The sequence below is a fragment of the Electrophorus electricus genome, chromosome 15 (assembly GCF_041902795.1).
Source record: "Electrophorus electricus isolate QZ-2024a chromosome 15, ASM4190279v1, whole genome shotgun sequence".
In the NCBI taxonomy this organism is placed as follows: domain Eukaryota; kingdom Metazoa; phylum Chordata; class Actinopteri; order Gymnotiformes; family Gymnotidae; genus Electrophorus; species Electrophorus electricus.
Window position 1 is genome coordinate 12,344,569 of NC_137511.1, and position 12,932 is coordinate 12,357,500.

The window sequence follows — 12,932 nt, forward strand, 5'->3', positions numbered from 1 at the left end:
CCTGTCAGCTCCTGCTGGAGCTACCGGCTCTCTAAGGCTCCTCCGTCTCAGCTGTCCCGAGGGGCACTCTCCCTCACCACTCTGCCACTGTTCATCGACTCATTCCCAGAAAGCTGCAGCGAGTTGGAATGGAATGGGATGTACTAAAATGGTTCACAGAGAGGTGAAGGGCATCGTAAAGCCCTCCAGATGTGGGCCAGCATCAATGATGGCTCAGAAACTTTTTCTATCACATGTTCCTTTAAAACATGAAAGGGCATCATGGGTGCTGGTTATGAATTATAACAGTCAAATTCAAAAGTTTCTATGGAAGAGCAATTGACGTATATTGACATATATAAAGTGTTTCATTTTTATAAGAAATACAAAGTTATATGAGATGGAAGTACGTATATCAGTGTTAACTCATCCAATTAAAATAGACCAGTGAACTGCAGCCTTTTGTTGAAAACACATGCCAGTAATTTCCACTGGTTTCAGTTTTAATGAGAGGTGGACATTAGCAGCAGTGGGAGTGCTTCCCAAAGTTTTTAACTGTTAAACGGCCTCCTCTTTGTTTGGGAAGATATATGTGTGAGAAGCTTGATGCAGAGAGCTACTTGTGACGAAGCTGGAGTGGGTAGAGAACTTGCTGAGGCCGGCCTGGCAACGCGGAATTCCCTGAAGGCAAATGAATAGTGGGAAGTCTGCTTTTGGGCAACAGTGTCATTTAGGGAATGGGATCCTGCCATAATTTCAGCCCAGAGAAGTCCAACTGTGTCCTTTAAGACCCCTGACCACAACTGGCACATGTAATTACACTAATGGCCATACAGTTTATTATTTTTTTAGCCACTTCCTTCTTTACACTACAAAAAGAGATCTTATTTTTATCAAGGATTGGCAAGAGCCAAAATTCTTCTTTGATAGGCTGTTTTCCCGTGTTCCTTCAGGCTTATTGACACTGTCTAGAGGGCATCGGTATTTGTTATTCTACACGGGGCCTTATCGCGTACATTCTCACCTGACTTCAGCAGTTCTTTATCAGGGTGATGCAGTGAAAAAGTGGCTGCTGAGGCGTATATAAGCAGGCCTCTCGGCCTTTGAGTTTAGTCAACGTACCAGTGCTTAGTACCAGTCATGATGAAGTGGGCTGTTGTCCTGTGTGCCGTGCTGACGCTCGGCCAGTGCGCGTTCAGGTAAGAGCATACCTCCATCTTCCAGACTCCACCCACACGCTGCTGCCAACTTAAAAAAAAAAAAAGCAACACGCTACAAAGCAAATGACAAACACCACATAGAAAATAATAACAGGAAATTGATTAGCTCTGTAAAATAAATCACAGAAATGGATTAGAGGGAACATGAAATGTTTCGCTGGGGCGTTTTTTTTTTTTTTTGGGTTTTTTTTGGGTTTAATTAGCTCTTAAGATCACATGACGTTTTGCTTGGGGGTACTTTCTTTCAGCCACGTTTAAAGAGTATGCGCTAATAACCGATATGTTCTCTCTCTCTGGCAGAGTCCCTCTGATCAAAGGGAAGAGTGCCCGTGAGGCACTAGAAGAGAAAGGTATGTGGGAACACTACAAGGCGAGCTACCCCTACAACCCCATGGCCAAGTTCAGCCAGAGCTACGCCGTCGGTTACGAGTCCATGACCAACGATGCTGACGTAAATAACAGCCTCCGACCTTATTCTGTGGTTACAGCATAGAGAACAGCAGCCACAGTTAACACAGTTTTCTGCTTATGGAGTAATACAAGATTCCCCGCTTGGTTCTAATGGATTCTTCTTCTCCTCTGCAGCTCTCTTACTATGGCGTCATCTCCATTGGCACACCTCCTCAGTCCTTCCAGGTGATCTTCGACACGGGCTCTTCCAACCTCTGGGTTCCGTCCATCTACTGCAGCAGCGCCGCGTGCAGTGCGTCCCACTATGCACCTTTTCAAAATGGGCAAAGAGCTCATGTTTTAATACTCGACAAGTTCACCTCCAGATCCCTGGAGCCAAAGATGTGTTTTGATGTGTCCTTTTAAATGTACCTCACAGACAACCATGACAAGTTCAATCCTCAGAAGTCCAGCACCTTCAAAGCAACCAACAAGCCACTTTCAATCTACTATGGCACCGGCAGTATGACTGGTGTTCTGGGATATGATACCGTTGGAGTAAGAGCATCCAAAAGATTTTTCTGCTATTGTACATAAATTACCGGTGCTACACATTTATGCATCAACAGCTGACCATTTTATTATGCAGCAATATTTGGAGAAAAAAAAATAAAATAAAATCAAGCTTACACTTGTGATTAGGATACAAAGATGCCCTCATGACTTTGCTCTTGGTTCAGTGTGTTGCACACTGGATTTACCTGCTTCACTTCCTTTCAGGTGGGTGGTATCCAGGTCGCTCATCAGATCTTTGGGCTGAGTACGACCGAAGCTCCCTTTATGGCTTACATGAGGGCCGATGGCATCCTGGGGCTAGCCTATCCCCAGCTGTCTTCTTCCAATGCACAGCCTGTTTTTGACAACATGGTGCAGCAGGGTCTTGTGCAGGACTTCTTCTCTGTTTACCTGAGCGGGTAACGACTGGCAGCGGTTTAGCCTTTTATGCGACGCAGAGCACATTTTTTTGTCATTTTCTTTTTCTCCCGAGCGAAGTACACAAACAACAATTTAAAAAGAGATAAATGTGCCAATAGTAATGGTGCTGGACTTATCCGGTTGATCGTGTCTGCTGAAGTCATGGGTAATGGACACCAGGGGAAACCTACCAGAATAAAACAAGGATTTGCTGTCAGCATATTCATTGAGACTCTGTTTTAGTCGAAGACTTGCTTTGAATGCCTAAAACTAGTCTTTGCCTAGGGTTAGGCTTTGGCCCTGACTACTATCCTTTAAGGTGTTAAATTATGGTCTGTCTGTTTCTGTCCACAGCAACTCGCACACTGGCAGTGAGATTATTTTTGGTGGGTACAACCCTAACCACTACACTGGTTCCCTGGTCTGGATCCCTCTGTCCTCTGAGACCTACTGGCAAATCACCATGGACAGGTAACTAACCCTGAGAGCACTTAACACAATGAAGGCTATATACTATATCTGAACTGTTAATATTTTTGATGTTACATTTTTAAATTAACATGTACAGGATCAAGTCGGTCTGCAGTCTTCACTGATTTTTCCGTCTTGATGTTTTACTGTGATTTCCTGCTCGTTCGGAAGTCAGGTGTGATGATCTTCTTTTCTCCCCACACCAGTGTGACCATCAATGGGCAGGTGGTTGCTTGCAGTGGGGGATGCCAGGCCATCGTGGACACTGGCACGTCCCTGATTGCTGGCCCCAACAGTGACATCGCCAGTATCAACAGCTGGGTGGGAGCCACAGTTAAAAACGGGGCTGTAAGTAAAACTACTGTAATCACCCAAAAATGCCCAAGATAGTAAGCAATGAAAATCTTATAAAAACTGAATAGACAGCAATATCCCTTTTTAAAAATGAAACACGTATGAAAGGTCATTTCTATGTGTCGGATTTTGTCCGGGCACTCATTTTCAAATGGGACTTATTAAGGACTCGTTCCTTCTCGCAGGCTGTGGTGAACTGCAACAGCATCAGCAGCATGCCTGACGTGACCTTCAACATCCATGGCTCCTCCTTCTCTCTTCCTGCCTCCGCATACGTCAGACAGGTGAGTGCTGCTTCTTTCCTGCCTTCGCCTTTGGCATCACCTGACATTAGCTCATGGAACTCACATGACCACGCATCCCCTAAAACCAGTTTCTGTTGCTTACAGTCTGGCTACTATGGCTGCAGCACTGGTTTCTCCAACGGTGGCTCTAGCCTATGGATCCTGGGTGATGTGTTCATTAGGAAATACTACACGGTCTTCAACAGAGGAACCAACTCCGTGGGTCTGGCGAAGGCTGTGTAAATACGCACGGCTTTAAGTGGCAGACGACAGCATCAGTCGGTCATGTTTGCTGAGAAGATCAACAACCCAGATAGTGTCAATGAAGAAAAAAAAAAAGAAAAAAAAAAAGAGAGACTAAAATTGTAATAAAAGCATTTGTTCAAGCACACACATTGTGATTATTCATTTATTTATTTATTGTGAGGTAATAAAATCGTAAAACCAGGGCAATTTAGAACTGAAATTTAAGCATAATTTTTACTGAGGGAAGATAACCACTGCACCATTTTACAGTTATAAGAAAATAGTTTGTGGAAAAAAATATTAGGAGCATAGGTTTACAACCCTCATTTCTCTTCATACTACATTGAGTTTTATTCGTCTGAAAAGGTGACATGTTAAAAGATTTTTTTTTTTCTGTTTTTTTTTTTTATTTGAGATTGTTACAGACAAAACGAGCAAAATAATGACATATAATCCCATTGCTGCATCCATTCCAACAAAGCTGAGTCTGACCACTAGATGGGGCTGTAGCTGCACTATGTGTGACTGCAACCTCGTACCTCCCAACACTACCCTGGACATGTGAGGCACGGAGGGAAAATCATGAGGTCTTGCATAATGGAGTGCGCCTTCCCGTGCGCTTCAGAAATGCCAGCATGCGAAAAGCAACTGTGAGCATAGCGGGGTGTCTGTCTCCGGGGCGCCTGAGGTTTGTCCTCGCGATTGCCCGCCTTTGACAAATACAAGTGGATCAAACAGACCATAAATATTCGATAATGGTTACAATATGGTTCAAACGAGTGCTTACTGAGTTGCGTCTGCTGCAAAGTGACAGACGGACAATGCCTCACAGTTTCACTTGCGCCCGGCTAGCTTCAGTTTAAGTGACATCCAGGCCTGTCCGCAGCCAGTCCCAGGACTGCTTAGACGACCCTTTGCTGACTATGCATGCAGACCTTTCCCAACCTAATCACAAGCACAATAAGCAGATTAAGGGCAGGACTTTAGAGCACTGGCTGCAGGGGTGTGTCCCCCCCACACTGCATTACGTAAGAGTACAGGGACCAGGGATGCAGGCGTGATGTAACGGCAGCTGGGCCGTTCCAGGGTCCGTGCAAGCCTCCATCTCTGGCACACTTGCTTTAGCGTTGGCTGGCTCAGTGTGAACCCAGCATTCAATGCTTCCTTTTGAGCAACCCTCACCCAACACTGCCACCACATCCACGCTCCTTGTTGCCCAGAGGATTCCCCAAAAGCCATTCACAATGGCATCTGCTCTGCCAAAACCTCACCCTCAGTGCACTGGGTCCCTGGTAGCCGACATCCCGCACATCTGCACACCGCTGGTAGTCGTGGCAGGCAGGGGGAGCTGTGTCAGAGCTACTGGGTGTCACCATTATCTCTCGGCCTTGCCCTCCAGGCCTGTATGATTTTTATTCCAAACTGTTTCCCCCCGTCACTCGGTGCCTGGATGAGCCGAAAGCTCTCCCTTTACATCCGAGGTAGCACCCTATGGCTCAAAGCTACAGCCAGCCCTAAATCATCAAACCCATGATCCTCGGCCCTGGATCTCGCTCATCATCTGTGCTCTACTCGCCCTCCTGCCTCCTTGTCCTCACCTGACCTGAGTGAGAGGAGCCAGGGACTTGTGGGGAGGACCCAAAGGGGAGGAGGCACTTACATAAGCTTTTTCATGTGTGCAGTTCTACATCAGTGATTGCGAGCACGTGTGTGTGTGTGTGTGTGTGTGTGTGTGTGTGTGTGTATGAGAGAGAGAGGAGAACACTGACAGGGTCAGTTCTGACAGGGTCAGTTTACTAGCAACACAGAATGGAAGTGGGTGGGAGTGGGTGTGGCTACATCTCAGAGCACTGAACCCTTTTGCTTGCACCACAGAGTAGCATATGGTTTTGTTTGTTTGTTTGTTTCAATTGGGAGAAAAAACTAAGTCAATTTGCATTTTAATAAATGACCAAAGCTATGCAAGGCGAGTAGGTTGTGTGTTACCTGCTAACTCATCGTCAGGAAAGTATGTATAACAAATGATTGTACAGCTTTTATGATACCAAAAAGAGTTACATGTAGAAAGTAGGGAACAGAGAAGGAATACAGTGGGAGAGAGAGAGAGAGAGAGAGAGAGAGAGAGAGAGAGAGAGAGAGAGTGATATAGAGACAAAGGGAGGGAGAAGAGATAGAGTGGTAGAAGATGCAGGGAGGGAGGGGCATGCAGACAGGCCTAGCGTGGTCAGAGCACACTGCTGATTGGCTGGTTGGAAAGCTGCCTTTGTGAGATCACAGCCAGCACAACAGTTTCTACCCACATGAGGAATTCAGCTGACTGCAGCGCTACACAGGGCCTGTACCTTCCTCCTCGCTGACCACCGCAACGCACGTCGGCATCAAAGCAGCCCCGCCTCTCACCCAAACTAACAAGAGTCAAGGGGTCAAAACCCGACTTTACACAGCGAAACACTCACTCACACTCCTGTTGCCTCAAGCCTTTGTCTGCTTAGGTAGTCTGTAGCAGGTCGACTGGATGACAGCACGTTCGGATTGATTTGTTGAGAGTATGTTTATAAATATAAGCCAAGACCTCTGAGTTCATCTGCAGCACCAGAGGGCAATACTCAGAAAGCGAGCGATGCACCAACCCCTTAGCTGACCTTGCTCCTTCAGTGATTCAGTGCAGTCCAGTGCATGCTCAGCTGTTACATCACTGTTGTTCATTGAACACGTGGTGAAAAGCTTTTTACAGCCTCTTCATCTTAATTTAAGAGACGCTGTCTGTGCTCCAAAAGCACTTTCATATGTGAGGCCACGCTAATGCCTCCACATTACAGCCCTCGTTTGTCCTCCCATTTACCATAAAATAGTTTGTTTTTTTTAACTTTAATATTTCAGTAAATCGGCATACAGAAGCTATACGCTGCAATTAGACGCGCAAAACTGATAGAGAGGGGGCGTCTTCAGCGCGCGAGACGGCTGGTCGGAGAGAGAGAGCACGAGTCGCAGCAGGCGATAAAACACGTCACGCAGCTCAGAAACAGGTCGGACGGGCGGATCCAGTAACCCCGCAGTGCACAGCGTGGGATGTGCAGTAATGAAGACTCATAACCCGGAGGTATTTACCATCTGGGCCAGAGGTAGCTGATGCCATGGCAACCCCAGCCTCAACCTACCCTGCCGCCAAAGGTATGAACTTGAAGGCAAACAATCAAACTGAACTCCCAAAACACAGAAGGGGTAGACGGGAATCTCCTTTATGTTAGCACAGAGATGACATGTGGGAAGAGGGAGGATGGAGTTGGTGTTATGGTTAGTAATTGGGGCTTAAGGTGAGCACTGCTGGGATAGCCCCCAGCCCAGACCATACCTCAGCCCCCGACACGTCCAGCCAAGCCAAACCACAAAGGCAGGGATGCAGGTGGCAATAACAGACCAGGGAGGCCGGGGGGTAAATTTAGTCACATATTTATTACATAAATATATAGTAAAATAGACCAGCGACAATTACCATAAAAATATCTTCCTTTAAAATCCTGACCATAAACAAAGAATTGGAAAATCACACATTGACATTTACAAACACGCTGATTGTCTGAACCTGTCGTAAGCAGCCTGCCCCCAAAAACCCCCTGACATCACAACACCCACTGGACTCCTACCAGAGGGAGGGTGGATGTGGAGACATGGGGAGGGAGGATGCTGGTAGTCAGGGTCATGGAGGTGGGGTAGAACAGGTGGTGTAAGAGGAGATCACAGTAAATATTCGGAGGTGTGTGTATTTTTGATACTGTCTGTGCGTGTGTGCAGGCGTTTTGCCCCGAGCTTGCATATAGCCTTCCCGCACCCATCAGTGTCCCCTCCACGTGGCTGTGCTAAAACGAATCGATCTGAATACTGTTTGTACTGTGAGTAGAGTGCATTGGTGCGCCCTGTGGCCCGGATCCAGAAAAACCCGCATGCTGCCACTGGTTCTCGCCATTGCACGGCCGGCTGAAGGCAACGCTGGCCTCTCTGCGCCCAATCACAGCACAGCAGACCTCAAAAAAGACGTTTGGGAAGGACACAGGCCTGGGCACTGCACAGCTGACGTTAGCGTGCAGCTACTACAGCTCTGGGGTCGATGAGACCCTGCTAGCATGCTTTGCTTGCTGCCTGGTCCTGTACGAGTTCACTAGAGCCCTTAAGGATCTCTAGTAAACGACAGGCTTTTACAGGGCTGATGCCCTTCTGCTGCCTTCTACAGTCAGTCATGTCACATAGTTCTACTACAAGGGCACACTCCCACCACTTCCAACCAATGGTGTATCAGCTGAACCCTGACCTGAGCCTGTGATTGGTGAGCACCCCTGAGTGACTGAAGTACATGCCTTCATTTCCCAGCCGCCTCAGCGATCACAGTGACGCGAGCAGTTTGGATTGAGGAGTGAGGTAACGAGGAGAGAAGCATTCACAACCTCTGAACAGCAGTGGTAGTATTAGCTGAAGTCGTAATGGTAGTTTACAGTGTTCCTTACAGGTTTTGTTCACTGCTGGTTGCTTGGAAATTGGTGCATCACCAGAAACACAAACACATTGTTTGAGCAACGACCCCGAGAGCAGAAAACAAAGAAAGGACAAGAAAGCAAAGACCTGCGTAAAACACTGGCCGACAAAACGCCGGCTAAAAGAAAGCAACAGGAAGAGAGAACTAAGATTCAGAGAGGAAGTCAGGGATTTGGTATTAGAAAAGAACACTGAATCTGCTCGGCACATTTTAGAGTTCATTCTGCAAGATTGGTGCTGGCGTCGGGGGAGCTGTCCTGTGTGGACCGGACACTGCAGACACAGTACACACGGCCCAAAAGGGAGCAGGACTTCAGATATGGGATTTCAGACTGCACCCGAACTGTGGAATTTGGCAGGATTTTTCATGTCTAATCATGAGCCACACGTCTGGTGATTTCACTGCCCAGCATCTGCATTTGGCTGTCAGCCAGATTTCAAGTAGCACCTAAATGCTTCCATGCAGTGAAACTCTACGCACGTGTTTAGTTTCAGGACAAGTCAGCATGCCGAGAAAGTAAATGTCCTTGAGGTGCCATAGAAAAGCCTAGACAATCATGCATCGATGCAAGGGGGTGGGGGTATGGGTGGAGGTGAGCACCATCCGAGGCCCTAAGATCAAACCTGAGCAACCCAGAGCACACATTTCAAACCTGACAACCATTGCATAAGTGTTCAAAGATACAGCTTTATTTGATTACACAATAACACTCCATCCACAGAGACCCCTGTGGCCAATTAAAAATATTCTCCTCCCTAATAATGTCTCATTTTGGGATAAATATATTTGCTCATATTTGCATCAGCAATTGCATACATTCTTGCTGTCTAAGCATATCATTTTCTCTCCCAAATTATACAAAAAACATGACCAAGAGAAAAAGACATTCAGCAGAAACATTGTATGAGTAGATAGTCAAAACACATTAGCATCCATCCATATCATCGGGCTCAACAGCTAAATATTACAACCTACTGACCGGCTAAGCCTCCACCACTACTCACCTGGAATACAGGCCACCATCTAACTTCTCAGGCTAAGAAACCCGCAGGTCGTTTTAAGCACTTTGTGCAGTTTTCTCATATTTGCATGGAGGGGCAAATAGTAAATAAGCCACACGTATAACGGTAGCAAAAACAAACTTTGTTCATCCAAGTACTACTACTGCATAATGCTTGCTGGAATCTTTGCTGGAATCCAGGAGCAAGCAACAGGCCTTTGGCGTGCCAACTTCGTTTCTAAATCGTTTTTGTGCCATCACTTAAACGTGAATATACAACAGCAATACAGGTCACAGTAAATGACCTGAATAGCACCAGATGTAATCAATACAGCTGTTGTTATAGAAACAAGGGGGTGGGGTGGCTGGGACAGAGTGGATGAGAGTGACAAGGGGAGAGGTCTGCCTCAGATTTATCGAAATGGTTTCCATGAGCACATGAAAAATCTTTAGTGCTTCTCTTAAAAACCAGATGTCAGTATCATAACTGCGACCATAACCAAAACTCTCCCTACTCTCGGACTACAATTCAATGTCACCGGCTACATTCCTCGTGAAAACGTCTATCGCGAGTCTCGGCTTTATACAACAATCTCTGGCCTCGAAAGGTGCTTGGAGTAAAAGAAAAGGGTCGGTCAGCAAAAGATCCCACCCAAGAATCATTCCCGATCACGCCTGCACCTGCACACACAACCGCCGCGCACGTGGACAGCGCACAAGGGCACCCACCAGCACATGCACCAACACATGACACGCAACCTTTAAAACTATACGGCACGCGGACAGAAAGAAACAATACAGCCAAACAGCACTGACTTCTGAGCAGAGGCGTCAAAGGATGAAGCGCGGCAAGCTTACGACGAGGTAAAACCTTCGTCACGGACAGGGAGAAGAACGAGGTCCTGCTAGATGTTATGTACAAGTGTATGAATGAACACAACTGTATCTTTCACGTAAAAGTTGGTGAAACAGTGCAACTGGGCACGACTGCCTGTACTGGTTTTGCAAAGGGCTGAGAGACCCCGTTTGGTCTGTAGCTACAGGTGCAAGACACGCAGAAGATACAGACTTTGCATCCTGTACTTTCACCCCTTTATGATCTACTGGTGTTTGGGAGGTCAGTCTAGATGTACAGCAGATTCCAGCTTTCTTCACGCAACACCAAATGACATTTCCATGAAGCGGACCCGTTCAGAGAGCGTAGGGTGGGGGAGGGTGGGAGAGGAGGCGCAAGTGGGACAGAGAGGAGGCGATGCACTTAGGAAAGAAAGACACATCACACACACACACACACGCACGCACGCGCACACACACGCACGCAAACACGCACGCACGCACACACACACACACACACACACACACACACTCACTCACGCACACACGCACACACACAAAGCACAATCTGCACTTAGAGGGCAAAGAATGATGAGCTAGCAAGATGGCACTGGCTCGAGTTTTCCATTGTTTATTTTAAAAAACGCTTTTTGTTTTATACCTGAGAGAATCCTTCAATAGGTTTTGTTTGTTTGTTTCTCACTGATAACGGGTGTGGAGCAGACATCATTCTACTTCTCCTCAAACACTCTCACAAGCGTCTGCTCGGGAATCGGGTTGCGTTCAAACCGATACGATTAGCTTCGTACAAACTCTAAACCAAAACTAAGTTTAGGGTCATGTGACCAGGGTGCTCACTTGCGCATATTGCACTTGCTAATTTGGTGGGTACAGGGTTTCCACAACACCTCCCCCAAGGCTGATTAGAAAAGGACAGGAACTGGGAGGCCATTGATTTTGGTAGAAAAGCTCATTCTCCCGCTCTGAACACAGGTTGGCCGGCACTGTAGAGTGCGGCTGTAACTGTCACACAGAGGTTTGTTTGGGTTTTTTGTTTTTTTTTGCTTGATTTCTGTCCACAAGCAGTGGCTTCGGTTGCCCGGAAGCCCTCGGCACTGACGGACCCTTCAGGTCACGGGCACAGCTCTGTGCACTGGCAGGAAACAATTTGCCACAATTTAGCCAGAAGCTCACCTGATTATCATTAATGGTTACAGGTGTCCTCCACAAATATAAACCTGTGACGTATCTGTCTTTTAGAAAGAGCGACACGTTTGTTTTTTTCTTCTTTTTTTTTAAAAAAGACACTGTTTTTTGTTTGATTTACTATCCAATTTTACAGTTCAACACTGCAAAATCATCGGAAGGCATCTTTGCCTCCTTTTAGGCAAGACCGATCCACCGAGCCATGAGAGCGTCGATTCATGCACGCGTACACACACACTTACGCACACACACACACACACACTCGTGCGCACACACACACACACGCACACACACACACGTGCGCGCACACTGCCTTCTGAGAAGTCTCTCCACAGTGGGTGACATGACTGACACTTTGGTGAGGTCCAGGCCCCGTCACTGGTCTAATCCCCTGGGCTGGGCACAGGGGCCCACAGGGCCTGGCCGGCGGAGAAGCATGGGTGAGATGTAGCCCTGGGTTCACTTAAACAGCCTGCATGTGATGGAACAGGAGTGGGAGAACATTGCATAGACAGTCTTGCTACAAAGCATTTTTTTTTTTCCTTTAGGAAGAAAAAGAGGGAAAAAAAAGACAAAAGACAAGACACACTACATTTGGCAAAAAGGGATGAACAGAAAGAACACCATCACCAAAGCCAAACAAAACACTCTCCAACCCTACCACTCCTGCCTGGTACACCGCTGCAAGTGCACGGGTTTGTGTGTGTGTGTGTGTGTGTGTGGATGCATGGACCACAAGCTCTCCGAGACTCTCTTAAGCTCACGGATGGGTCCGCGGCTCAGTCTGTCTGCCCCAGTCTGACTGGCAGCCATGTGGAAAGCTGAAGATCTGCGGTTAATGTGGCTTGTTTATTAACTGACCTGAACACACTGCTCTGACTCTCCACAAAGACACTAATCCATCAGTCCCCCCTCTCCATCTCCCCTGCACTCTGTCTATCTGGACGAGCGTTATTCCTAACAAACCCACCGAGGTGGAGGAGTGGGTGCCGTCTCTCTATGTGAGGGTTGGAGGCATGTAGCTTGGCTTTCTCTTGGTGAACACGAGGCACAGGGTTAGACCCTCAACTTCACGGGCCAACATGAAGGATCAACATGCGTGTTCGCAAGTGCACACAAGCACACAGATGTATGAAGCAGTTATATAGCTACGTATACAGTTTACTTTACAAGGTGGTTGGACGAACCAGAATCCTTTGCTTTCTGGCTTCTCAGTATCCAATATGTGAGTGTTGCATATGGTTAACATGTATTGAATTTATCTTCCAATAACCTTTTTTTGTATTTACATCCTTGGTTATGGCCAAAATAAAAACCATAAATGGAAAAGAAAAAGTACAAAAACAAAACACAGAAACTGAACAAGTACTGCACCTCGCAGACGGGCAACAGGTTCTCACTTTGTTATTGTGTAACGTCATTTTGACAGCAATGTCCACTCTGCT

At 46.9% G+C, this 12,932-nt stretch overlaps 2 protein-coding genes across 6 annotated transcripts in view; one reads left to right on the forward strand and one right to left on the reverse strand.

Annotated features, from left to right (window-relative positions):
* Positions 1–9: 9 nt before the first annotated feature.
* Positions 10–4,030, forward strand: LOC113576351 (pepsin A-like). The gene is made up of 9 exons (XM_035533555.2): positions 10–1,178; positions 1,500–1,650; positions 1,785–1,902; positions 2,029–2,147; positions 2,370–2,563; positions 2,919–3,035; positions 3,242–3,383; positions 3,575–3,673; positions 3,779–4,030. Exons 1-9 carry the CDS (start codon positions 1,120–1,122, stop codon positions 3,914–3,916), a joined length of 1,137 nt encoding a protein of 378 aa, XP_035389448.2. The 5' UTR covers positions 10–1,119; the 3' UTR covers positions 3,917–4,030.
* Positions 4,031–4,068: 38 nt separating this feature from the next.
* The window catches only part of thrab (thyroid hormone receptor alpha b), a 105,928-nt gene continuing 97,064 nt past the window's right edge, over positions 4,069–12,932 (reverse strand). For all 5 annotated transcript variants that reach the window (XM_081698319.1, XM_035533775.2, XM_035533776.2 and 2 more), the window contains one exon: positions 4,069–12,932. This exon is cut by the window's right edge and continues 4,551 nt beyond it. The gene's annotated coding sequence lies outside the window, so the exon portion shown is untranslated.